The sequence below is a fragment of the Mobula birostris genome, chromosome 9 (assembly GCF_030028105.1).
Source record: "Mobula birostris isolate sMobBir1 chromosome 9, sMobBir1.hap1, whole genome shotgun sequence".
Lineage (NCBI taxonomy): Eukaryota > Metazoa > Chordata > Chondrichthyes > Myliobatiformes > Myliobatidae > Mobula > Mobula birostris.
Genome location: NC_092378.1, coordinates 68,589,782 through 68,616,456, shown reverse-complemented (window position 1 = coordinate 68,616,456; position 26,675 = coordinate 68,589,782). Strand labels below are relative to the sequence as shown.

General features: G+C 44.5%; 1 protein-coding gene across 4 annotated transcripts in view; it reads right to left on the bottom strand.

Moving 5' to 3' along the window:
* The window catches only part of nav3 (neuron navigator 3), a 548,130-nt gene that overhangs the window by 137,800 nt on the left and 383,655 nt on the right, over positions 1-26,675 (bottom strand). For all 4 annotated transcript variants that reach the window (XM_072268225.1, XM_072268222.1, XM_072268223.1 and 1 more), the window contains 5 exons: positions 21,829-21,881; positions 15,269-15,292; positions 13,679-13,756; positions 12,157-12,240; positions 4,136-4,247 (listed from right to left, as the gene is read on the bottom strand). In XM_072268225.1, coding sequence (XP_072124326.1) covers positions 4,136-4,247; positions 12,157-12,240; positions 13,679-13,756; positions 15,269-15,292; positions 21,829-21,881 — 351 coding nt within the window. The remainder of the gene's footprint in view (positions 1-4,135; positions 4,248-12,156; positions 12,241-13,678; positions 13,757-15,268; positions 15,293-21,828; positions 21,882-26,675) is intronic.

The window sequence follows — 26,675 nt, the reverse complement described above, 5'->3', positions numbered from 1 at the left end:
TACTATTTCTCTCTCCACAGATGCTGCCTGGCCTGTTAAGTCTTTTCACCACCTTCTCTTCTTATCTTCTTAATCCACTCTATCATTAACCCTTTTTCCTGCCCACTGCCACCTTTCTCTGGAACTTGAAACTGTTTATTGCTTCCATTCCCCATTTCTGATGAATGCTCACAACCTGAAACTCTCTGTTTTTCTCTCCACAGATACTGCCTGGCCCACTGGGTATTCCCAACATTTTGCTTATATTGGAAAATAGAATTGAGAAACAGACTGATTTAACAGCAGCACACTTGGAATACTGTGTTCAGTTCTCTGCCCATCATTATAGGGACTATGTGGAAGCTTTGGAGAGAATGCAGAGAAGATTTACCAGGGCACTTCTTGAATAAGGTAGTATAACTTGTGAGGTTATGTTGGGGTAGCTAAGGCTTTTCTCTTTTTTTAAGTTGATTAGAGTAAATAATAGGGGGGGGATGCCAGAGGCAGTTTTTTACACAGAGTGGTGGGTGTCTGGAATGTCCTGGCAGGGGTGGTGGTAGAGGAAGATACATAGAACATAGAATAGTACAGCAAAGTACAGGCCCTTCAGCCCACAATGTTGTGCTGACCCCTAAATTCTGCCTCCCATATACCCCCCCCCACCTTAAATTCCTCCATATACCTGTCTAGTAGTCTTAAATTTCACCAGTGTATCTGCCTCCACCACTGACTCAGGCAGCGTATTCCACGCACCAACCACTCTCTGAGTAAAAAACCTTCCTCTAATATCCCCCTTGAACTTCCCACCCCTTACCTTAAAGCCATGTCCTCTTGTGGTGCCCTGGGGAAGAGGCACTGGTTGTCCACTCTATCTATTCCTCTTAATATCTTGTATACCTCTATCATGTCTCCTCTCACCCTCCTTCTCTCCAAAGAGTAAAGCCCAAGCTCCCTTAATCTCTGATCATAATGCATACTCTCTAAACCAGGTAGCATCCTGGTAAGTCTCCTCTGTACTCCTTCCAATGCTTCCACATCCTTCCTATAGTGAGGCGACCAGAACTGGACACAGTACTCAAAAATGTGGCCTAACCAGGGTTTTATAGAGCTGCATCATTACATCACGACTCTTAAACTCTATCCCTCAACTTATGAAAGCTAACACCCCATAAACTTTCTTAACTACCCTATCTACCTGTGAGGCAACTCTCAGGGATCTGTGGACATGTACCCCCAGATCTCTCTACTCCTCCACACTACCAAGTATTCTTTGTACTCTGCCTTGGAGTTTGTCCTTCCAAAGTGTACCATCTCACACTTCTCCGGGTTGAACTCCATCTGCCATTTGTCAGCCCACTTCTGCATCCTATCAATGTCTTTCTGCAATCTTTGACAATCCTCTACACTATCTATTGTGGGACACCACTAGTCACAACCCTCCAATCCAAATATACTCCCTCCACCACCACCCTCTGCTTTCTGCAGGCAAGCCAATTCTGAATCCACCTGGACAAACTTCCGTGGATCCCATACCTTCTGACTTTCTGAATAAGCCTACCGTGTGGAACTTTGTCAAATGCCTTACTAAAATCCATGTAGATCACATCCACTGCACTACCCTCATCTATATGCCTGGTCACCTCCTCAAAGAACTCTATCAAGCTTGTTAGACACGATCTGCCCTTCACAAAGCCATGCTGACTGTCCCTGACCAGACCATGATTCTCTAAATGCCCATAGATCCTATCTCTAAGAATCTTTCCCACCACAGACGTAAGGCTCACTGGTCAAAAATTACCCGGACTATCCCTACTACCTTTTTTGAACAAGGGGACACCATTCGCCTCCCTCCAATCCTCTGGTACCATTCCTGTGGACAACGAGTACATAAAGATTCTAGCCAGAGGCCCAGCAATCTCTTCCCTCGCCTCGTGGAGCAATCTGGGGGATATTCTGTCAGGCCCCGGGGACTTATCCGTCCTAATATATTTTAACAACTTCAACACCTCCTCTCCCTTAATATCAACATGCTCCAGAACATCAACCTCACTCATATTGCCCTCACCATCATCAAGTTCCCTTTCATTGGTGAATACTGAAGAGAAGTATTCATTGAGGATATCGCTCACTTCCACAGCCTCCAGGCACATCTCCCCACCTTTATCTCTCATTGGTCCTGCCTTCACTCCTGTCATTCTTTTGTTCTTCACATAATTGAAGAATGCTTTGGGGTTTTCCTTTACCCTACTCACCAAGGACTTCTCATGTCCCCTTCTTGCTCTCCTCAGCCCCTTCTTAAGCTCCTTTCTTGCCACCCTATATTCCTCAATAGACCTATCTGATAGTTGCTCCCTAAACCTCATGTATGCTGCCTTCTTCCACCTGACTAGATTTTCCACCTCCCTTGTCACCATGGTTCCTTCACCTTACCATTCTTTATCTTCCTCACCGGGACAAATTTTTCCCTAACATCCTGCAAGAGATCCCGAAACATCAACCACATGTCCATAGTACATTTCCCTGCAAAAACATCATCCCAATTCACACCCGCAAGTTCTAGCCTTATAGCCTCATAATTTGCCCTTCCCCAATTAAAAATTTTCCTGTCCTCTCTGATCCTATCCTTTTCCATGATAATGTTAAAGGCCAGGGAGCAGTGGTCACTGTTCCCCAGATGCTCACCCACTGAGAGATCTGTGATCTGACCCGCTTCGTTACCTAATACTAAATCTAGTATGGCATTTCCCCTATTCGGCCTGTCAACATACTGTGACAAACTGCTCCCTTCCTGTTCCTGACTTCTACCCATACTGACTCAAAAGAGGATCCTGCTACATTACCCACCCTTTCTGTAGCTGTAATAGTATCCCTGACCAGTAATGCCACCCCTCCTCCCCTTTTCCCCCCTCTCTATCCCTTTTAAAGCACTGAAATCCAGGAATATTGAGAATCCATTCTTGCCCTGGTGCCAGCCAAGTCTCTGTAATGGCCACTACATCATAATTCCATGTATGTATCCAAGCTCTCAGTTCATCACCTTTGTTCCTGATGCTTCTTGCATTGAAGTACATGCACTTTAGCCCTTCTACCTTACTACCTTTACACCCTTTATTCTGTTTCCCTTTCCTCAAAGCCTCTTTATATGCTAGATCTGGCTTTACTCCATGCATTGTACTTGCAGTTCTTGCATGACCTTTATCCTCCTCCACCCCACTGTTTGCTCTAACACTCTGGCTCCCCTCCCCCTGCAAATCTAGTTTAAACCCCCTGGAGCAGCACTAGCAAACCTTCCCGCAAGGATGTTAGTCCCCTCCAGTTCAGGTGCAACCCGTCCCGTCGGAACAGGTCCTATCTTCTCTGGAACAAGGCCCAATTGTCCAGAAACATGAAGCCCTCCCTCCTGCACCAACTGCTTAGCCACATATTTAGCTGCATTATCTTCCTATTTCTAGCCTCACTAGCACTTGGCACGGATGGCAATCCTGAGATTGCAACCCAGGAGGTCCTGTCCTTCAACTTTGCGCCTAATTCCCTAAATTGTCTTTGCACGACCTCCTCCTCCTTCCTATACACGTCATTGGTCCCAACGTGGACCACGACATCTGGCCTCCTTCCTGAGAATAACGAGAACTCGATCCGAGATATCGCGGACCCTGGCACCAGGGAGGAAACAGACCATCCAGGATTCTCGATCTCTCCCACAGAACCGTTTGTCTGCCCCCCTAACTATCGAAACCCCTATCACTACTGCTCTCCTCTTTTCCCACCTTCCCTTCTGAGCTGAGGGTCCAGTCTCGGTGCCAGAGACGCAACCACTGCAACTTGTCCCTGGTAGGTAGTCCTCATCAACAGTATCCAAAATTACCACATTAGAGAAATTTAGGACACTCTAAGGTGGATGAAAGAAAAATGAAGATGGGAAGGTTTAGATTGATCTTGGAGTAGGTTAAAAGGTTAACACAACATTCTGGGCAAATAGGGCTGATGGGGCAGTACTGCTACATGTTCAAGAGGCTGCAGATGCTAGAGATCGGGAACATCACACCAAGTGCTAGAGGAACTCAGTGGGTTAGGCAGCATTTGTGGAGGGAAATGGTGAGTCTCGCTAACATGCTGAATTCTCCATCCGTCCTGGCACACTTTCCTTTGTCCGTACCTTTGTTTGCATTATCAGGCCCATTCAAGGCACCCTGAATGGCTGCTTGTGCTGCTGAGTTTTGCCTCTTCAACATTTCGATTGTCTCCCTCAGTTCCGTTAGTTCCGATTCCTGCAATTAAAAAAAAACATAGAGAAGTGGGAATATGATTTTGATGTGGGGGCCTTCCATTCCCACAAAAACTGTGCCTCCTAAAATATGCCAGCTGCTCTCTTCATTACGAGAGATGTGGAGTGTCACCAGAAGATGCAAATTACTGCAGACGTGTAGTGAGGAGCATTCTGACTGGTTGTATCTCCGTCTGGTAGGCAGGCTCCAATGTACAGGATGGAAAGAGGCTGCAGAGGGTTGCAGACTCACTGGCACAATCCTCACCACCATTGGTGCCTCAAGAAGGTGGCATCCATCAACGACCCTCATTGTCCAGAACATGTCATCTTCTCACTACCACCATAGAATTTATAGTAATTTTATGCCTTTGCTCCGTACTGCTGCCAGAAAACAACAAATGTCAGAGTAAGGCAATGACAATAAACCTGATTCTGATTGTAAGAAGTCTCTAGTACAATGAATGTAGGAAATTCTGGACACTCATAAGGAACATGACCTTTCAGTCATCTTATTACAGCACAGAAACAGGCCCTTCAGCCCATCAATCCTATGCTAACCCTTTGCCCACCTATAATAATCTCCTTTGCCAACATTAGGTACGTATCCTTCTATGGCTGTTTATAATTCTGTCTAAATGCCATTTAGACTAGTGCCTGTATCTGATTTCACCATTCCTCTGGCGGTGTGTTGCCGATACCAACTGTACTAATGAATTACCAGAAAATGTGAAAAAAAAAACCAACAAAGGAAATTTGAGAATTGTAACGCCATTTCAAATAAAGTTCGGCAACAGGCGGAAGGTAAAAAAATTGTGAATACGTACTACTCTTGCTCCTGGTTGTTCTTCTGTACCAAAGGACACAAGGACGGCATCAATCATACTGTTATAAGGCTCTGTACGGACCGCTTGCCTGCGAAAGATGAAATCTTGATCTCTCTGTCTATGTTATAATGGAATCATAGAGCACTACAGCACTGAAGCAGGCCCTTCAGCCCATCTAGTCCATGTTGAACTGTTACACTGTTATTCACCCTAGTTCATCAACCTACAGCTGGACCATAGCCTTCATACTCACTCTCCCTATCCCTTCTCCCATCTATGTACTTGTCTTAAGAGAAGTTTGGATAAGATGGGAGAGGGTTGGAGGGATATGATCTGGGTGCAGGCAGATCAATTTGGAATGGACTAGATGGGCTGAAGGATCTGTTTTTCTGTTGTAGAGCTCTGTGATTCTATGTCTCTACCGTTTGAGGATTCTATGACCAGCTGAAATTAGAAGCTGCCAGCAGATGTGAATGAGGGCAGCGCAGGTCACATGCACTTTCCCTGCCTGTGAAGTAGCCGCCATTCAAAAGAAAAAACCTGCTAATTAACATCACAGACGCTGTCTAGAGAGCAACTGATTTCTATCCTAAACATAAAGCATGGTCCTCACCATGATCATCTTTCCTTCCTCCTCAGTTTAATCAAAGGGAGCTGCCTGCTTGAAGTTATTTTAGATTAATCACTGTAACCCTTTGGTTTCTGCTTATGAAAATAACAGGATTATAGCCACATCACTTTGATAAGGTGATTCTGAAGACATAAAATGATGGTTGTTAGATCATCTACTCTTGTATGTAACAGTGTAACAGTTCAACATGGACTAGATGGGCTGAAGGGCCTGCTTCAGTGCTGTAGTGCTCTATGATTCCATTATAACATAGACAGAGAGATCAAGATTTCATCTTTGGCAGGCAAGCGGTCCGTACAGAGCCTTATAACAGTATGATTGATGCCGTCCTTGTGTCCTTTGGTACAGAAGAACAACCAGGAGCAAGGGTAGTAAGTAGATTGTATGTAGGTTGTACCTAGTATGTAGGTTGTTAGATCATACAGAGGGACCTGAAAGCCAGGATCAGGGAGGCTAAAGACAGGTACAGGAGGAATCTTGAGTGGAAACTCCAGCAGAACAACATGAGAGAGGTCTGGAGGGGGATGAGGACTATCACTGGGTTCTGGCAAACTAGCAACAGAGGAGCTAAAGGCAGTGTGGACAGGGCCAATGAACTTAACCTGTTCTTTAACAGATTTGACATTGTGGCCCCTGCCCATCCCCAACATGAGCCATCTGTTGTCGGCCCCCAATCAACACATGTTCCACTCTCCCCTCCTACCCCTCCTCACAGTCCCCCACCCTGCTCTCATGACTATACCCCTTCCCTACACGAACCAGCACGGTGGGCTTCACAGCTCTACAGGTGAGAAGACAGCTGAAATGTCTCAGCTTAAGCAAGGCTGCAGGACCAGATGGTGTCACTACCAGGGTGCTCAAAGCCTGTGCCCCTCAGCTATGTGGAGTACTTTGCCATGTATTCAACCTGAGCCTGAGGCTCTGGAGGGTTCCTGTATTGTGGAAGACGTCCTGCCTCGTCCCTATGCCGAAGACGCCGTGCCCCAGCGGCCTCAATGACTACAGACCGGTGGCATTGACCTCCCACATCATGAAGACCCTGGAGAGACTTGTTCTGGAGCTGCTCCGGCCTATGGTCAGACCACACTTAGATCCCCTCCAGTTCACCTGCCAGCCCCGACTAGGAGTTGAGGATGCCATCATCTTCCTGCTGACTGTCTTGTCTCTCTTTCTCTTCACCATTTACACTTCGGACTTCAACTACTGAACAGAGTCTTGTCATCTTCAGAAGTTTTCGAATGACTCTGCCATAGTTGGATGCATCAGCAAGGGAGATGAGGCTGAGTACAGGGCTACGGTAGGAAACTTTGTCACATGGTGTGAGCAGAATTATCTGCAGCTCAATGTGAAAAAGACTAAGGAGCTAGTGGTAGACCTGAGGAGAGCTAAGGTACCGGTGACCCCTGTTTCCATCCAGGGGGTCAGTGTGGACATGGTGGAGGATTACAAATACCTGGGGATACGAATTGACAATAAACTGGACTGGTCAAAGAACACTGAGGCTGTCTACAAGAAGGGTCAGAGCCGTCTCTATTTCCTGAGGAGACTGAGGTCCTTTAACATCTGCCGGACGATGCTGAGGATGTTCTACGAGTCTGTGGTGGCCAGTGCTATCATGTTTGCTGTTGTGTGCTGGGGCAGCAGGCTGAGGATGGCAGACACCAACAGAATCAAGAAACTCATTCGTAAGGCCAGTGATGTTGTGGGGATGGAAATGGACTCTCTCACGGTGGTGTCTGAAAAGAGGATGCTGTCTAAGTTGCATGCCATCTTGGTCAATGTCTCCCATCCACTACATAATGTACTGGGTGGGCACAGGAGTACATTCAGCCAGAGACTCATTCCTCCGAGGTGCAACACAGAGCGTCATAGGAAGTCATTCCTGCCTGTGGCCATCAAACTTTACAACTCCTCCCTTGGAGGGTCAGACATCCTGAGCCAATAGGCTGGTCCTGGACTTATTTCATAATTTACTGGCATAATTTTACATATTACTATTTAACTATTTATGGTTCTATTACTATTTATTATTTATTATTTATGGAGCAACTGTAATGAAAACCAATTTCCCCCGGGATTAATAAAGTATGACTATGATTATGACTATGACTATCTGCCTGATGTGGAACCTAGCTAATATCTTCAGCATGAGGCAACACACACAAACTGCTGTATGAACTCAGTGGGTCAAGCAGCATCTGTGCAGGGAAATGGTCAGCGGAAGCTCCGGGTTGAGACCCTTCATCTGGACCATCCACTTCCCTCCACAGATGCCATCTGATCTGACATCATCTATGGAAAAGATGTTTCAGGCTGAGACCCTTCAACAGGACCCTTCATCAGGGTCTCAGCAAGAAGTGTCAACTGTTTACTCTTTTCCATGGACACTGCCTGGCCTGCTGGGTTCCTCCAGCATTTTGTGTGTGTTGCTTTGGATTTCCAGCTTCTGCAGATTTTCTCACATTCGTGCTACCTGATCCACTGTTCCTCCAGCTTTCTGTGTGTTTCTCCGGATTCCAGCACCTGCAGTCTCTTGTGACTCTCTTTATTTGACTGGAGCTCAGTTGAGTTTGAGTCACTGGCATTTTTTGTGACAGACATCATGAATTTCTGCACGAATGAGGGGTCACTGGGAAGAATTTATGAACATTTGTGGTTCAAGTCTTGCAAATTTCTACAGATGTACAGTCGGTCCTCCTTATCCGCGAGTTCAGCATGTGCGAAATCAACCAACCGCGAATTGAGAAAACCCGGTGATGCTCTTCCAGCACTTATTGCTCAGGCATGTACAGACTTTTTTTTCTTGTCATTATTCCCTAAACAATGCAGTATAACAACTATTTTACATAATATTATTTAGCGTCAGTTAGTCAAACGGTTGTCCTAGTATATAGTATATATTTTACCTTTCTACACATATAAAACACTTAAGAAACGTGTGTTTCAGCGCTGGGCGATCCAGTGACAGACCGCTCCTGAGCGCACTCTCCATCCCTGTCGGGTTGATGTAGAGGATCAAAACACCAAAATCCCAAAACCCAATAATTAAACCACTGCATTGCTTAGTAATAATTGTAGCTTTCATCAGGGCGGGGCCTTTCTCACTTTATCCTTTAAAATGCACAATTCTGATTTGATGGAGACAGACGTGAGAGCACAGAGGAACATCTGGTAAACTTCTGAAATGCCCGCTTCGCTGCTGCCGTTACTGTGTGGTAACCGGAATCTCCGGAGCAGAAGGCCCCGAAATCCTCGGCTTTGCATGCTTCAGTGGCCGGGGCGAGGTCGAAGGCGCTCGGCAGAGGATGGCGCTCGGGAGGCTGTATCGGAGAGGCTGGTCGGAAGCTCGAAGTTTTCGGACGGATGGACTCAGTGTCGGCTGTGGTCGGCTGCTTCCAAGGCATCGGCAAGTTGATGGTGCCTGGAGGTTTATGGCAGGGAGTTTCTCCCTTTTGCTGCTTGCTATCAGAGACTTAGGAGTCAATCGACTTGGGACTTTGAGACTTTTTTTTACTGTGCCGATGGTCTGTTCTTCATCAAATTATGGTATTGCTTTGCACTGCTGTAACTATATGTTATAATTATGTGGTTCTGTCAGTGTTAGTCTTTGGTCTGTCCTGTTTTCTGTGATATCACCCCGGCGAAACATTGCATGATTTCTTAATGCATGTATGCATTTCGAAATGACAATAAAAGAGGACTGAGTGTTCTCATAATCTAAAAAATGTTCCGATCGTTGACCGACTGTAGCCTAACACTTTTCCAATGACCGATGGCGTTTCACCTCTTTCTGATCATTTTATTATTTCCACTTTATTTTCAGTCCTGATCGTGATTACTTTTGTGAACAGAAACACTGCGGATTCAGAGCTCTGCCACTGGGTCCTAATGTCCACCGCACTGAGACAGTTTAAATAAGGTCCAGGGTTCCGCTGGGTCCTAAGGTCCACTGCATTGAGACAGGTTAAATAAGGGACTTGAGCATCCGCGTTTTTTGGTATCCACAAGGCGTCCTGGAACCAATCCCTCACGGATAAGGAGGATTGACTGTACAGTGAAAATATTCTGAAAAGTTGCACCAGAGCTTAGTATGGAATCTCCAATGTGCAGGAGCCATATTCATTGTGGACATCTTCAAGGACATGCCCACCATCAAGCACACTTTCAAGAGGCAGTGTCTCAAAAAGGTGGCATTGATCATTACGGACCCTCACCGTCCGGGATATGCCCCCTCCTTGTTACTACCTTCCGGGAGGAGGTATAGCAGCCTGAAGACCCACAGTCAATGTTTCATGAACAGCTTCTTTCCTTCTCCCATCAGATCTCTGTATGATGGTCTTGGGTTTGCTAACCATGAAGTTCTAAACTCAAACAAAGATCTTAAGCCCTCCTCGATATAGATAGTTACAGGTACCCTCACTAAAGGGAGGTTATATGTAGCTACCTTCTCTTCAATGGCTAGATCATTTCCATGTTTATCCATGGTTAGTTTAGTTGTCAATACCCACTATTTGAGTGGTGGGTCCCCCCTCTCTACCAAGGAGGAGATAATTCCAGCTAACAAAATAGTTTAAACATAGTTTATTTTTGTAATGCAGGTTTAAATTTAGATAACATTTAAAATTCACAGAGGATATTTATCTTACAAAAAATTTCCAAATTGCAAACACAAAAGATTTCCTAAACATAGGTACAGTTCCTATAAGTTAAAAAGACATACCAGCGAGTTGCAGATGAATGAGTCTTCCGAGGTAGAAATTGAAGGAAGAGGAATAGATTTTAGTTCACGCCATCTTACGTCATTCTTTTTGGTGTTCCTTCACCATTCCTAACAAGCCTGACTGCTTTCTTACATTTATACTGTTTTGCTTTGCTATTTGGGTAACTTTACACAAGTAACATTTTTTCGGATACTTTCTCACACAGATGGTCTAAAAGCTTCTGGGGACAGATAACCCAGACACTCAAAATTAATGCTGTGAAGCTGATTCTCTGAGTACACAAATCTTCCAACTATTGTAGGATCATCTATTTGATGTGCTAAATGATAGTATCAATCTGGTCTGCAAGCTTTCCTCAACTAAATAATTTAGCCAGATTTGTCTGGTTTGATACAAGCCAATTAACATAATCCCATTGTTTTATACTGCATCCCTTGAGCAACCGGCCTCATGCTGTGAGCTAGCAATCTGACAATGCTGCTTGTTTGCAAAGCTCTCCTTTTAACTTCATACTGATTACTGTTTGCAATTTAAATTAAGAACTGAAGACTGGCTCCCATTTACACCAAGAAGCTGAACAAAGAATATTGGCTGGAAGTTTAACCTACTCAAAAACAACTCTTTGATCCTTAACAGCTCCAAGCTGCTGTGTTAGAAAGCTGAGCTTGACAAAAATGCCCCTTGAACAGTGAGTATCAATCACATCTGAGTGGTCCATGAAGCCATGAACACGACATCACTATTTCTCTTTTGCATTATTTATGTACTTTATTTATTGTAAGATATAGTATTTTTTGTATTTCTTGCACTGAACTGCTGCCACAAAACACCAAATTCATGACATATGCGAGTGATAACAAATCTGATTTGGACTTGGTGCCTTGAGAAGGCAGTATCCATCATTAAGGACCTTCACCAACCAGGACATGCCCTCTTCTCATTATTACCATCAGGGAGGGGTTGGTACAGGAGCAGGAGCCTGAAGACCCACACTCAACAATGCAGAAACTGCTTCCCTTCTGCCAGCAGATTTCTGAATAGGCCATGAACTCCAAAACACTACTTCGTTATTCATTTTTGCATCATTTATATGAATTTAGTAACTTATAGTAATTCTATGCATTGCACTGTACCTCTGCTGCAAAACACTAAGTTTCATGTCATATGCCAATGATAATAAACTAGAATCAGATTCTAATTCAAGTTGAATTTGATGTGATGTGCACAAGTATAGTGAGGCACAGGCTTAGGAAAAATCAAAGATTCAGGATCAGAATAATAATCTGGTTTACTATCACCGATGCATGTTGTGAAATGTGCCGTGTTGCAACGGCAGTACAGTGCAATACAAAAACATTACTAAAGGTTAAAAGAATAAATCATTTGTGCAAAAGATAAATAATATTTCAGTGTTCATGGATTCCCCGGCCATTCAGAAATCTGATGGCAGAGGGGAAGATACTGTTCCTAAAACATTGAGTGTAGGTCTTCAGGCTCCTCGATGGCAGTAACGAGAAGACGGCATGTGCCAGATGGTGAAGGTCTTTAATGATGGATGTCACCTTCTTCAGGTAACGCCTTTTAAAGATGTGCTTGTAATGGAGTTGATTGATTCTACAGCATTCTGCGTTGCAACCTCTGTACCAGAAGATCTCCTTTGTACTCACCTTATGCACAATTGTTATGAAACCTTCCAGTTATGTGAAACGAGATTGCTGCATTCGCCAGACTCACCTTCTGCTCGGCTGTCATTGTGAGGTTCTGCAGTCGTGAGGTCATATTGCTTAGACTTTGCTCAAAGGCTGCCACAAGATGAGCCTGCCAAGAGACGGCAAACAATAAAGAGGTGGCAGAGAAACAGCCAGTCCACTATCTGTTCCTCTTCTCCACAATAAACACATTCAGCTCAAACAGATGCTACAGTGTCCAACAAGACTGTAACGTAACTGCTGTTTTAGCATGGGCAACAGAATATTCCATAAGACCATAAAACAATAGAGCAAAATTACACCATTCAGTTCATCGGGTTTACCCCACCATTCAAAAATGGCTGATTTATTATACTTTTCAGTCCCATTCTCTTGCCTTCTCCCCATAACTTTTAACACCTTTTCTAATTAAGTACCAATCAACCTCTGCTTTAAATATACCCAATATCTTGTCTGTTGTGCTGAATTCCATGGATTCACTACTTGCTACAGAAATCCCTCCTCATCGCTATTCTAAAGGGACATCCTTCCATTCTGAGGCTGTAGCCTCCACTCCTAGACTCTGCAACCATAGGAACCGTCCTCTTCACATCCACTCTATCTAGGCCTTTCAATATTCGGTAGGTTTCAATGAGATCCTCACTCATTCTTCTGAACTCCATCAAACTCTCCTCATGTACTGATCCTCTCATTCCCAGGATCATTCTCGTGAATCTTCTGTAGACTCTCCAATCTTGGGTAAGGGCAAAAACATCCTCCACATGCCCACTCTATCTAGGCCAGGGGTTCCCAATCTTGTTTTATGCCATGGTCCTTTACCATTAACCAAGGGGTCCGTGGACCCCACGTTGGGAATCCCTCATCTAAGCTTCCCCTCAGTCCCTCAGCCCAGAAATGCACTTGAGATTGAAGTCATTACCTGATTTTGCCATTGAATAAGAGAACAGACCCTTCAGCCCATCAAGTTCAGGTTGACCATTTACCAGCCATCATAATCCTTCACTAATCATTCCTTCTTATTCTCTTCACATTCCCATTATCCCCCCTTTCTCTCCTCCTGATTTCACCACTCACCTACACATTATCACCCTCTTCTCTCTCCCAGATTACACCACTCACCTACACATGAGGGCCAATTTATGGTGGCCAATTAACCTCCCAAGTTTGGGATTTGGGAGGAAGGTGGTGAATCCACTAGAAACCCATGTGGTCAAAGGGAGAACATGCAAACTCCACACAGACAGCCTGAGAGATCAGGGTTGAACTCAGGTTATTCGAGCTATGAGGCAAAAGCTCTACTAAACACACTGCCATCCCTCCCTCCTATGTTGCGGTAGCGTAGCAGTTCTTTACAGCTCTGGTAACCGGGGTTCAATTTCCACTCAAGCAGGAGTGAGCTACCTGGCCCTCTGGACTTGCACCATCACTCCTTCTCCTTCCTGCACAGTTGCCCAGGCAGTCATCCCTGACCCTGCCTCCTGTCAAGATCCACCATCTTTTTTAGAGTACGAACTTTAGCATCCAGATAGGACAGACAGTAAACTTACATTGGCTGAGAGTTGGGAGGTGAGAGTAGCAACCTTCTCCTGGGAAGTATCCAGTTCCCTTCGAAGTTTTCGAATTTGCTGTTGTTGGGCAGAAGAAAATATATGTTTAAGAAGGCATCATAAAGATCTGATGGACTTCAGTCAATAATTCCAATCCATCGTGTTAAATTGGTGAAGCCAAGATTTGAGCTGCAATTCTTCATATCTCTGACTCTTTTCAACATCTTTTAGGTACCCCATTTTCCAGAGATTGTCCACCCTTGTATCTGTGATGTACATTCATTACACAGACACGTCCAAACATCACAAACCATACATGATAGAAACAAAACTGTAAAGTGATTCACTTGGAAAGTTTTTGTTTTATTGAGGTACAGCACAGAATAGGCCCTTTGGGCCTTCGAGCCACACCACCCAGCAATCCCCTGATTTAATCCTAGCCTAATTACATGGCAATTTACAATGACTTATTAACCTACCAATCAGTACGACTTTGGACTGTGGGAGGAAACTGGAGCACCCAGAGGAAACCCACGCAGTCACGGTGAGAACAGATAAGCTCCATACAGGTACGGCAGGAATTGAATGCAGGTTACAGGTATTGTAAAGCGTTTTACTAACAACTATGCTATCGTGCTGTTGAATTTGAAGATAGAATACAGTGTTAATGGTAGGATTCTTAGCAGTGTGATGGAACAGAGGGATTTTGAGGACAAATCCACAGATCACTCAAAGTAGCTGTGCAAGTCAAAAGGGTTGTTGAGAAGGCATAAATTGTTTTGACTTTCATTAGTTGGGGAATTGAGTTAAAGAACCACATGATACTGTTGCAGCTCTATAAAGCTGGTTAGACCACACTTGGAGTATTATATTCAGTTCTGGTCACCTCATGATATTAAGGATGTGGAAACTTTACAGAGGGCGCAGAGGAGATTTATCAGGATGCTGCCTGGACTATAGAGCATGTCTTATAGGCTGAGCGAGCTGGGGCTTTTCTCTTTAGAGCAAAGAAGGTGAGAGGTGACTTGATGGAGATATACAAGATGATAAGAACCACATATAGAGTGGGCAGCCAGAGACCTTTTCCCAATGCAGAAATCGCTAATACAAGAGGGTATATTTTTAAGGTGATTGGAGTAAAGTATAGGGGGATGTCAAAGGCAGTTTTTTTTTACACAGAGCAGCGGGTGTGAGGAACATCCCACCAGGTGAGGTGGTAAAGGCCGATACGCTAGGGACAGTTAAAAGACTCTTAGATAGGTACATGGGTAATAGAAAAATGGAGGGCTATGGGGAAGGGAAGGGTTAGATTGATCTCAGAGTACATTAGACTTCATGGGCTGAAAGCCTTGTACTGTGCTGTAATGTTCTATGTTTATATGTTTTGAACTATGAACTCTGCTCTACCTATTCTTCACAAAGCCCTTGCAAACATCTTGTGTCCTTGCAAACCTTTTCCTTCCAGGGAATTTTGGGATGGGGAATAAACGCCAGTGATTCCCAGATCCAATACAAACATACAAATGGGCAGATCAGGTGCGGAACAAGCAGCTTTTGAAGATGGCATCTGACCAGTACTTAAACACTCACCTCTGAATGTGCTTTTTCTTCTGCCTGAAACAAAGGAAAAATTTTAAAAGAACTTTAGTTAAACCAGTAGCGATAATTGGACCTTGTGCACAAGAAAACTTGATGTTGAAGGAATGTTGAGAAAAATGTATACCAATGCAAATTGAACAAGACTTAATGAGCTACCCAGCTCCTATATGGCATGCTCACAACTTACTAACCTGTACGTCTTTGAAAAGAGGGAGGAAACCGGAGCACCCGGATGAAACAGGGTAAAGTGAGCGGTGGGTGCACGGATGATAGAAAACTGGAGGTCTATGTGGGATGGAAGGGTTTGGTTGATCTTTAAGTAGGTTAAAAGATCAGCACAACATCATGGGCTGAAGGGGCTGCACTGTGCTGTACAGTTCTATGTTCCATCTTGTTCTGTCTGTGAGATTCATACATCTGTAGATACCTGAGCTATCAAACCTGTAGCCCACTGGCTGGAACTCAAACCTGACTGACTTCCCCTGTTGCTATGGTGATTGAGTACTGAATTCCCTATCCAGATGGCCTACATTCAAATCCATGGCCTAGTCTTTTGTTTGCTCAATCCCCTATCCAATCGGCTTTACCAACACTTGGCAACCAGTTTAGCTAAATTTGGCTCTCTGGTATAATTCATTTTAAGGCTCCCATGTAGCCAAGAGGACACAGAGTCCCATCAGTGGGATCACACAGGCGGTAACCATGGAAATTAGAGCATCCTGGAGGGACCCAAGCTGTCAGCTGCATGGAATTGGATGCATTAGTCTTGTCTCCACCACCAATAAACCCAAAGGAACGTGATTCCCTGGCAAAAGTATTTGAGAGATGGGAAAAGAGATAGGGAATGAGAGATGCTGAAAGAGTGAGAGGAATAAACAGCAAGAAAGAGAAAGGAGAGGGAAGGAGAGAGAGAGAGTGAGAGACTATGAGTGATATGGAAGAAAGGGATTGAAAGATGAGAGAGAGAAAGGGAGGAGGGAAAGAGAGAAAGAAAAGGAGAGGATATGAAGAGTAAGAGAAGGGAGAAGGAGACAGGAAGAGGAGGTGAGTGAGAAAGGGAGAGATGGAAAGAGAAAGAATGAGAGAACAATGGAAAGAGAGTGAGTGAGATTGATGGGGGTGAAAGGGGAGGAGAGGGAGAGAAAGATAGAGAAAGGGGAGAAAGTGAGAAGCAGAGGGTGGGAGAGAAGGGCAGTGAGAGAGAGAGGCAGAGAGACAGCGAGAGAGAGAGATTGAGAGAGTGGCAGACAGAGAGAGAGAGAGAGAGAGAGAGAGAGAGAGAGAGAGTGTCAGGAAGTAGTTTTGGGGATCTGGGCTATGGAGGGTGCCAGTTGCAAACCTTGCAACTGAGACAGACAGATTCCTTTTGACTGAGAAGTGTGTTCAGCAGTCAGAGAAACAAGTGGGTGGATTGAGGATACTAACCCACCATAAGTGGCACAGAGTGAGGACACAGAATCTTTTCTCAGGGTTGTGGAACCACAATCTAGAAAGGAAAAAACTGAAAAGGGACCTGAAAGGCAACTTCTTCACACAAAGGATGGTCAGTGCAGGTTCTTAAATAGTAAGGGTGTCAAAGGTCATGTGGAGAAAGCAGAGGAATAGGGTTGAGAGGGATGATAAATCAGTTTAAAGTATCCAGGAATGTTCTATAGTAGTCACAAACAAATGCAAGTTGTTGTTGTGATCTTGGCTTGAGATTTTTGACATCACATTTAGTTTGGTCTGATCACACATGAGGAATGCTTAGCCTCCACAAGACCAGGTTCAGGAACAGTTATTACCCTACAGCCACCAGGCTCCTGATCCAGCATGGAAAACTTCACTCACCTCAAGACTGAACTGATTACAGAAGTTACAGGCAGGTGGGCACACCGGGGCCATGGGAAGCAGACAAGTGGGTCACAGTTAGGAGGGGGAAGGGGAAGAGTCAGGTAATAGAGAGTACCCCGGTGGCTGTGCCCCTTGACAATAGGTACTCCTGTTTGAGTACTGTTGGGGGGGGACAGCTTACCTGGGGGAAGCGACAGTGGCCGTGCCTCCGGCACAGAGTCCGGCCCTGTAGCTCAGAAGGGTAGGGAAAGGAAGAGGAGGGCAGTTGTGATAGGGGACTCGATAGTAAGGGGGCCAGATAGGCGATTCTGTGGACCAGTCCAGAGACCCGGATGGTAGTTTGCCTCCCTGGTGCCAGGGTCCGGGATATTTCTGATCGTGTCCAAGATATTCTGAAGTGGGAGGGTGAGGAGCCAGAGGTCGTGGTACATATAGGTACCAATGACATAGGTAGGAAAAGGGATGAGGTCCTGAAAGGAGAATATAGGGAGTTAGGAAGGGAGTTGAGAAAAAGGACCGCAAAGGTAGTAATCTCGGGATTACTGCCTGTGCCACGTGACAGTGAGAGTAGGAATGGAATGAGGTGGAGGATAAATGTGTGGCTGAGGGATTGGAGCAGGGGCAGGGATTCAAGTTTTTGAATCATTGGGACCTCTTTTGGCGCAGATGTGACCTGTACTTGAATCCTAGGGGGACCAATATCCTGGTGGGGAGATTTGCGAGGGCTACTGAGGTGACTTTAAACTAGAATGGTTGCGGGGTGGGAATCAAATTAAAGAGAGTAGGAGAGAGGAGGTTAGTTCACAACAGGGGGATGGGAACCAGTGCAGAGGGACAGAGGGGTGTAAAATGAGGGTAGAAGCAAAAAGTAGTAAGGTGAAAAGTGGAAGTGGCAGGCCAGAAAATCCAGGGCAAAAGTCAAAAAGGGCCACTTTTCAACATAATTGTATAAGGGCTAAGAGAGTTGTAAAAGCGAGCCTGAAGGCTTTGTGTGTCAATGCAAGGAGCATTCGTAACAAGGTGGATGAATTAAAAGTGCATATTGTTATTAATGAATATGATATAGTTGGGATCACAGAGACATGGCTCCAGGGTGACCAAGGATGGGAGCTCAACATTCAGGGAAGGACATTAGCCGGGAGGATGTGGAATCGATATGGGTAGAGCTGCGTAACACTAAGGGGCAGAAAACGCTGGCAGACAGGAAGCAAAGAGTGGGAATAAATGGGACCTTTTCAGAATGGCAGGCAGTGACTAGTGGGGTACCGCAAGGCTCAGTGCTGGACCCCAGTTGTTTACAATATATATTAATGACTTGGATGAGGGAATTAAATGCAGCATCTCCAAGTTTGCGGATGACACGAAGCTGGGTGGCAGTGTTAGCTGTGAGGAGGATGCTAAGAGGATGCAAGGTGACTTGGATAGGTTAGGTGAGTGGGCAAATTCATGGCAGATGCAATTTAATGTGGATAAATGTGAGGTCATCCACTTTGGTAGCAAAAACAAGAAAACAGATTATTATCTGAATGGTGACGGATTAAGAAAAGGGGAGGTGCAACGAGACCTGGGTGTCATTGTACACCAGCCATTGAAAGTGGGCATGCAGGTACAGCAGGCGGTGAAAAAGACGAATGGTATGCTGGCACTCATAGCAAGAGGATTCGAGTACAGGAGCAGGGAGGTACTACTGCAGTTGTACAAGGCCTTGGTGAGACCATACCTGGAGTATTGTATGCAGTTTTGGTCCCCTAATCTGAGGAAAGACACATTTGCCATAGAGGGAGTACAAAGAAGATTCACCAGATTGGTTCCTGGGATGGCAGGACTTTCATATGATGAAAGACTGGATCAACTAGGCTTATACTCGTTGGAATTTAGAAGATTGAGGGGGGATCTTATTGAAACGCATAAAATCCTAAAGGGATTGGACAGGCTAGATGCAGGAAGATTGTTTCCGATGTTGGGGAAGTCCAGAATGAGGGGTCACAGTTTGAGGATAAAGGGGAAGCCTTTTAGGACCGAGATTAGGAAAAACTTCTTCACACAGAGAGTGGTGAATCTGTGGAATTCTCTGCCACAGGAAACAGTTGAGGCCAGTTCATTGGCTATATTTAAGAGGGAGTTAGATATGGCCCTTGTGGCTAAAGGGATGGGGGTATGGAGGGAAGGCTGGGGCGGGGTTCTGAGTTGGATGATCAGCCATGATCATACTGAATGGCGGTGCAGGCTTGAAGGGCCGAATGGCCTACTCCTGCACCTATTTTCTATGTTTCTATGATTACACAGCCCACAGACTGACTTTCAGGGATTCTACAACTCATGTTCTCAGAATTATTAGTTTGTTTGTTTGTTTATGTATTCATTTATTTATGCACAGTTTGTTTCTTCCGCATATTATTTGTGTCAGTCTTTGTGTGTAATTTTTCATTGATTCTATGGTAATTCTTTGTTCTACTGTAAATGCCTGCAAGTGACTCACACTTGTCTTCATGTGCATAATTTATGTGTAACTCTCCTGTAGCTGACTTAGGGTCACTGTTGGGAGGTGCAGCTGGCAGCAAAGCCAAGAAGGAAACCTCGTCCTGTAAACCTCAGTAACTGTATCCACTCACAAAGCTTGAAAGCATTGACCAACAGGCTAAAGGATAGCTCTATCCTGCTCTTATCAGACTATATGCCACTGGACTCTGACCCCGATCTGTCAAGGACCATGTGGTGGCTGCCCATGCATCAGCCTCCCACATTAAACAAAGTCACGTACAAGTTTTCTCCACTAAGGGAACTTACTCTAACATACCCGATTTAATCCCATGGTGCCTCGATTGGCTTCCACTGCCACCTGAAGATCCACTAAGAGATTACTGCTTAGGATAACATCATACTCAACCCAAGTGACTGCCCTACTGTTGGGGCAATGTTTTGTCTAAGATGTGTGGTGTGCGGCCGCACAGTAACTGAAATGCTCCCACGCACATAGACTTTGTCGCCACGCAGCTGGAATTTCCTTTTATATACACATTTAAAGTGCTGCGCAGTTTTCAGGCCGTGTATAAATTTCCTGCTCAGAGAAAACATTAGAGGGAACATTGTATTGAATGGTTCCTTAGTATGATAAAGTGGACTCTCGACCTGACAGTCCACCTCGTTATAGCTTTGCACCTTATTGTCTACCTGCACTGTACTTTCTTTGTAATGCTTTACTCTGCTTTCTGATGTTGTTTTTCTTTGTACTGTACACAGTATATAATTAATTATTCAGAATGCAAGACAAGATTTTCACTATACCTTGGAACAGGAAACCATAGAAACCATAGAAAAACTACAGCACAGAAACAGGCCTTTTGGCCCTTCTTAGCTGTGCCGAACCATTTTCTGCCTAGTCCCACTGACCTGCACACGGACCATATCCCTCCATTCACCTCCCATCCATGTATCTGTCCAACTTATTCTTAAGTGTTAAAAAAGAACCCTCATTTACCACCTCGTCTGGCAGCTCATTCCATACTCCCACCACTCTCTGTGTGAAGAAGCCCCCCCCTAATGTTCCCTTTAAACTTCCCCCCCCTCTCCTTTAACCCATGTCCTCTGGTTTTTTCCTCCCCTTGCCTCAGTGGAAAAAGCCTGCTTGCATTCACTCTATCTATACCCATCATTATTTTAAACAATAACAAAAAAAAACAATTTCGATAGAGAAATTCCACTGCTATTACTGGAAGTTGCTGAACTTTCAATTTTCTCTGCTCTTTAACTAGATCTATTTCCTGAGTACTTTGATTTTCTTTGTTGTAGATTTGTACAGTACACCCTTATGGCCCTTCTAACTCACTAGCTGAGTCAGTGTTGATAAAAGAAATTCTGCTTAAAGAAATACAAAGGTAATTGGGAGTATGATGCTGGGTTTGGCACCCTGGAAGAAACCACTTCAGTATTATGTATTTTTTAATTTATTTAACCGTCTATTTCTTTCTTTATTTATTATATATTATTTTTTTTTTTGTGTATTTGCACAGAACATCTTCCTTGCCACATTGGTTGTGTGTCAGTCTTTGTTTCTATGTGGCTTTTCATTGATTTTATTGTATTTCTTTGTTCTGCTGTGAATGCCTGCATGAAAACAAATCTCAGGGTGGTATCTGGTGACATATACGTACTTTGATGATAAATTTACTTACAACTTGCTTTTAACACTGATTTTGGAACTGGGAACTTTCGTCCTCATCTCACCTCCAGCACTGGCCTAACTCATCCGTAAGACCATAATATATAACAGCAGAATTAGGTCATTCAGCCTGTCGAATCTGCTCAGCCATTTAGTCAAGGCTAGTTTATTACTCCTCTCAAACCCAATCTCCTACCTTCGCCCCGTAACCTTTGGCATCCTTACTAATCAAGAACCTATTAACCTCCACTTTAGATATACCCAATGACTTCGCTTTCACAGCCATCTGTGGCAATGAATTCCCATTGATGAGGAATTCTTCCTCATCTCTTTTCTGAAGCTCGTCCTATTCTGAGACTGTGCCCTCCGGTCCTAGGCTCTCCCACTATTGGAAACACCCTCTCCACGTCAGTCTTCGGTTGGTAGATGATGGAGCATTGAATTGTTATCCAGTTACTGGGTAATTATTATCCAATTACTCCTCTGGGTGAGTGTGTAGTTTCACAGTGAAAGTTCACAACTCTGGTCCAAGACACTGAGCATTGGTGGTGGTACTTACAGTGGAGTAAAGAGACGATGTGCTTGAAACCAGAGATAGAGACGATCCATGGACTGAAAAACACAAGGAGAGATGCCACTTACCAGAGAGTTACCAAATCACAATACACATCAGGAATACAGGAAGGACGTCGAGGCTTTGGAGAGGGTACAAACAAGTATTACCAGGATGTTACCTGGATTAGAGAGCATGTGCCATAATGAGAAATTGGACAAACTTGGGTTGTTTTCTCTGGAGTGTGGGAAGCTGGAGGGAGATCTGACAGAGGTTTACAGGATTATCAGAAGCGTAAGTAGAATAGACAGACGATACCTTTTCCCAAGGGCTGAAATGTTGAATACCAGAGGCAGTACATTTAAGGTGAGAGGAGCTAATTCTAAAGGGGCTGTGATCAGCAGCTTTTTTACACAGAGTAGTGGGTGCCTGGGGTGGTGGTAGAGGGAGAAACATTAGAGACTTTTAAGAGATGTTTAGATAGGCACATGAATTGAGGGAAACGGTAGGATTTGGACATCATACAGTCAGTTAGCCAGCCATGTGAATACTAATTTTTAATAGCTTCAGCACAACATTGTGGGCTGAAGGGCCTGTTTCTATGCTGTACTGTTCTATGTTCTATCATACTCGAACTGAATTGCAGGGAGCAGTCGGTTAGATAAATAACAGGGGTTGGCTAATCAATCTCTTGAAGCAAGAAAGAATCTGCTGGACGAGCTCAGTGGGTCAAGCAGATGGAACATTTTTGTCCCATTTTTCCTCTGTCTTCTAACAGATTGCCTCCATCTGTCACTGTCTCCAAAGCCCACCACCTCCTCCCTGTCCCCTACTTAACACACCTGCCTGTCATCTTATACTCTGCACTGGTCCATCAATTACCTCCGGTCGCACTACTCTCCACTCCTCTTTATATAGACCACCTCGCCTCTCCACTCCTCTTTATATAGACCACCTCGCCTCTCTGCTCCTCTTTATATAGACCACCTCGCCTCTCCACTCCTCTTTATATAGACCATCTTGCCTCTCCACTCCTCTTTATATAGACCATCTCGCCTCTCCGCTCCTCTTTATATAGACCATCTTGCCTCTCCACTCCTCTTTATATAGACCACCTCGCCTCTCCACTCCTCTTTATATAGACCATCTCGCCTCTCCACTCCTCTTTATATAGACCATCTCGCCTCTCTGCTCCTCTTTATATAGACTATCTCGCCTCTCCGCTCCTCTTTATATAAACCTGCTTGCCTCTCCACTCCTCTTTACATAGACCACCTCGCCTCTCCACTCCTCTTTATATAGACCACCTCGCCTCTCCATTCCTCTTTATATAGACCATCTCGCCTCTCTGCTCCTCTTTATATAGACTATCTCGCCTCTCCGCTCCTCTTTATATAAACCTGCTCGCCTCTCCACTCCTCTTTATATAGACCACCTCGCCTCTCCGCTCCTCTATATATAGACCACCTCGCCTCTTCGCTCCTCTTTATATAGACCACCTCGCCTCTCCACTCCTCTTTATATACACCATCTCGCCTCTTCGATCCTCTTTATATAGACCACCTCGCCTCTCCACTCCTCTTTATATAGACCAAATCGCCTCTCCGCTCTTCTTTATATAGACCATCTCGCCTCTCCACTCCTCTTTATATAGACCACCTCGCCTCTCCGCTCCTCTTTATATAGACCATCTCGTCTCTCCACTCTCAGTCCTGATACTGAGTTTTGACCCAAAATGCCAGTGATTCCTTCCCTCCCATCTGCTCGATGCGCTGAGTGCCTCCAGCAGGTTTGTTGTTTGATTCTAGCATCTGCAGTCTCTTTATTTTATTTTTTATTTTATTTTAGAGATACAGCACAGTAACAGGCTCTTCCGGCCCTACGAGCCCACGCCACCCAATTAACACCCATGTGACCAATTAACCTACTAAACCAGTATGTCTCTGAAATGTGGGAGAAAACCCATGCGGTCACAGGGAGATTGGACAAATTCCTTCACAGAGAATGGCAGGAAATGAACCTGGGTTTCTGGTACTATAACGTGATGCACTAACCGCTACACTACCCTGCCACCTTCGATACTCAACTACCACTTAATGAGAGAATAGTTGCACCTGTGTGTGTTTGTTGGTTAATTCCCAATAAATTTTTCGCTCTGGCTTTGAATACTCTCAGGGCAAATAGGAGGGGAAATTAAATGCTGGCTCAGCCTGTGACACCCACATCTCCTTAATGAGTGTGAAAAAAACAAGAAACACTTCAAGTTTTCAGTCTGTGACCCTTCTTCAGAGCTAACAAAGGTCACAGATCCGAAATGTTAACTGCTTCTCTCTCCACGGATGCCGCCTGACCTGCTGAGTGTTTCCAGCGGTTTCTGATTTGTTAAAGAGAGTAGTGTCTGGTAAAGGGGTCAGAGGTCAGGGGATGGGGAAATCTGGGCAAAGGATACTGTGGAGGAGAGCGAATGTGTGAAGGAATGTAATACAACCCAAGCACAATGTTCTTCCAGACCACAGTACATATATCACACATAGTGCATAAAACAAAATCTTACCACAAATTGATTAGTAGAATATAATTCAAAATGCATTTGAAGTGAGCAGCACAGGTAAACAGTAAACAGATTATTCTCCGGGTGACGAGACCTTGGTGTTGGCAGGCATTCATTAGTTTCACAGCCTGAGGGAAGAAGCTGTTACCCAGTCTGGCAGTTCTAGTACACAAGTACATCCTTCCTGACAGTAAAAGGTCAAAGAGATTGTGGGATGGGCGGTAGGGATCCTTAAAGTTATTTTGTGACCTTCAACTACATTTATGTGACACCATTGTGGTGGCCAATTGTTTGACTTTAGCATTATCAAACAAAGCAAAAGGACAGCAATAAGGAGATATCAGAGCAGATCAGTAGGTTATACCTTTCAAAAGATTCATGTCTATACAGCTGAGTACCCCTTATGTCTGGGGCCAGAAGTGTTCTGGATTTTGGATTTTTTCAGATTTTAGAATATGTAATGAAATAGCTTGGGATTGCCATCATTTCCAACTCTGAATTTCTGCGTTACTGCTAAGCAGTCATTGTCTTACACTTGCTCAGCACACATATGTACTGTACAGCGTGTTAGATTTTCATCAGCGATGATCTTGGCAAATTCATCGAATTTCTCTGCTGCTTCGTGATCAACAGACACATTATCACCACAACTCTTTAAACATTTAATGCCATGCCTTTTCTTAAAATTCTGCAACACCCCACCAAATATTCACAATTACCTTTAATTTTCAGTTTGTCGTGATAGATCTTTGCTTGCTTCATGATCGGCGTACTGATAAGTGGCGTACGTTTACTCTGACACTGATGAATCAACTCTCAAAACACGATCAACCTCTTCATCTTTCGCTTTATGCAGTGCTGTATTTTTCATTACATACGTGAGGGCACTTCTCAGAACTGTCTGTGGTGTGGAGAGACCTGCACATTGCCTGGGAACATTGCCGGCACCTTGTGAAATTTTGCATTTGTGACGTCATGTCAGTGCTCAAGAAAGTTTCAGATTTCGGAGGTTTTTGGATAAGGGGTACTCAAACCCTTTATATATGCCAGAAACGGCTGTGAGCGAAGATGCCAAAAATGGCCGTTGAGATGTGTCTATGTTAATGCAACGAGTATTATGAACAAAGCAGATGAGCTTAGAGCGTGGATCAGCACTTGGAGCTATGATGTTGTGGCCGTTCCAGAGACTTGGATGGCTCAGGGTCAGTGCCAGGCTTTAGATGTTTCAGCAAGGACAGGGAGGGAGGCAAAAGAGGTGGGGGCATGGCATGTTGATCAGAGATAGTGTCGTGGCTGCAGAAAAGGAGGAAGTCATGGAGGGGTTGTCTACGGAGTCTCTGTGGGTGGAAGTTAGGAATAGGAAGGGGTCAATAACGCTACTCAGTGTTTTTTATAGACCACCCAATAGTAACAGGGACATCGAGAAGCAGATAGGGAGACAGATTCTGGAAAGGAGTAATAATAACAGGGTTGTCGTGGTGGGAGATTATAATTTCCCAAATATTGATTGGCATCTCCCTAGACCGAGGGGCTTAGATGGGGTGGAGTTTGTTAGGTGTGTTCAGGAAGGCTTCTTGACACAATATGTAGATAAGCCTGCAAGAGGAGAGGCTGTACTTGATCTGGTATTGGGAAATGAACCTGGTCAGGTGTCAGGTCTCTCAGTGGGAGAGCATTTTGGAGATAGTGATCACAATTCTATCTCCTTTACCATAGCATTGGAGAGGGATAGGAACAGACAAGTTAGGAAAACATTTAATTGGAGTAAGGGGAAATATGAGGCTATCAGGCAGGAACTTGGAAGCTTAAATTGAAAACAGATGTTCTCAGGGAAATGTATGGAAGAAATGTGGCAAATGTTCAAGGGATATTTGTGTGGGGTTCTGCATAGGTACATTCCATTGAGACAGGGAAAGAATGGTAGGGTACAGGAACCATGGTGTTCAAAGGCTGTTGTAAATCTAGTCAAGAAGAAAAGAAGAGCCTATGAAATGCTCAAAAAACTGGGTAATGATAGAGATCTAGAGCAGTGGTCCTCAACCTCTGGGCCGCGGACCGATACCGAACCACGAAGAATGCAGTGGTGCAGTGGTAGCCGGGATGCACCCAGCACATCGTTAAGAAAAAATCCAAAATAAACAAGCTTATTAATTAGGTGCCACCTGGCATGTAATTAATTAGCTTGTTTATTTTGGCTTTTTTCTTAAAGATATGCTGGGTGCATCCCGGCTACCGCTGCACCACTGCATTCTTCGCAGCCCGGAAGTTGGGGACCACTGATCTAGAAGATTATAAGGCTAGG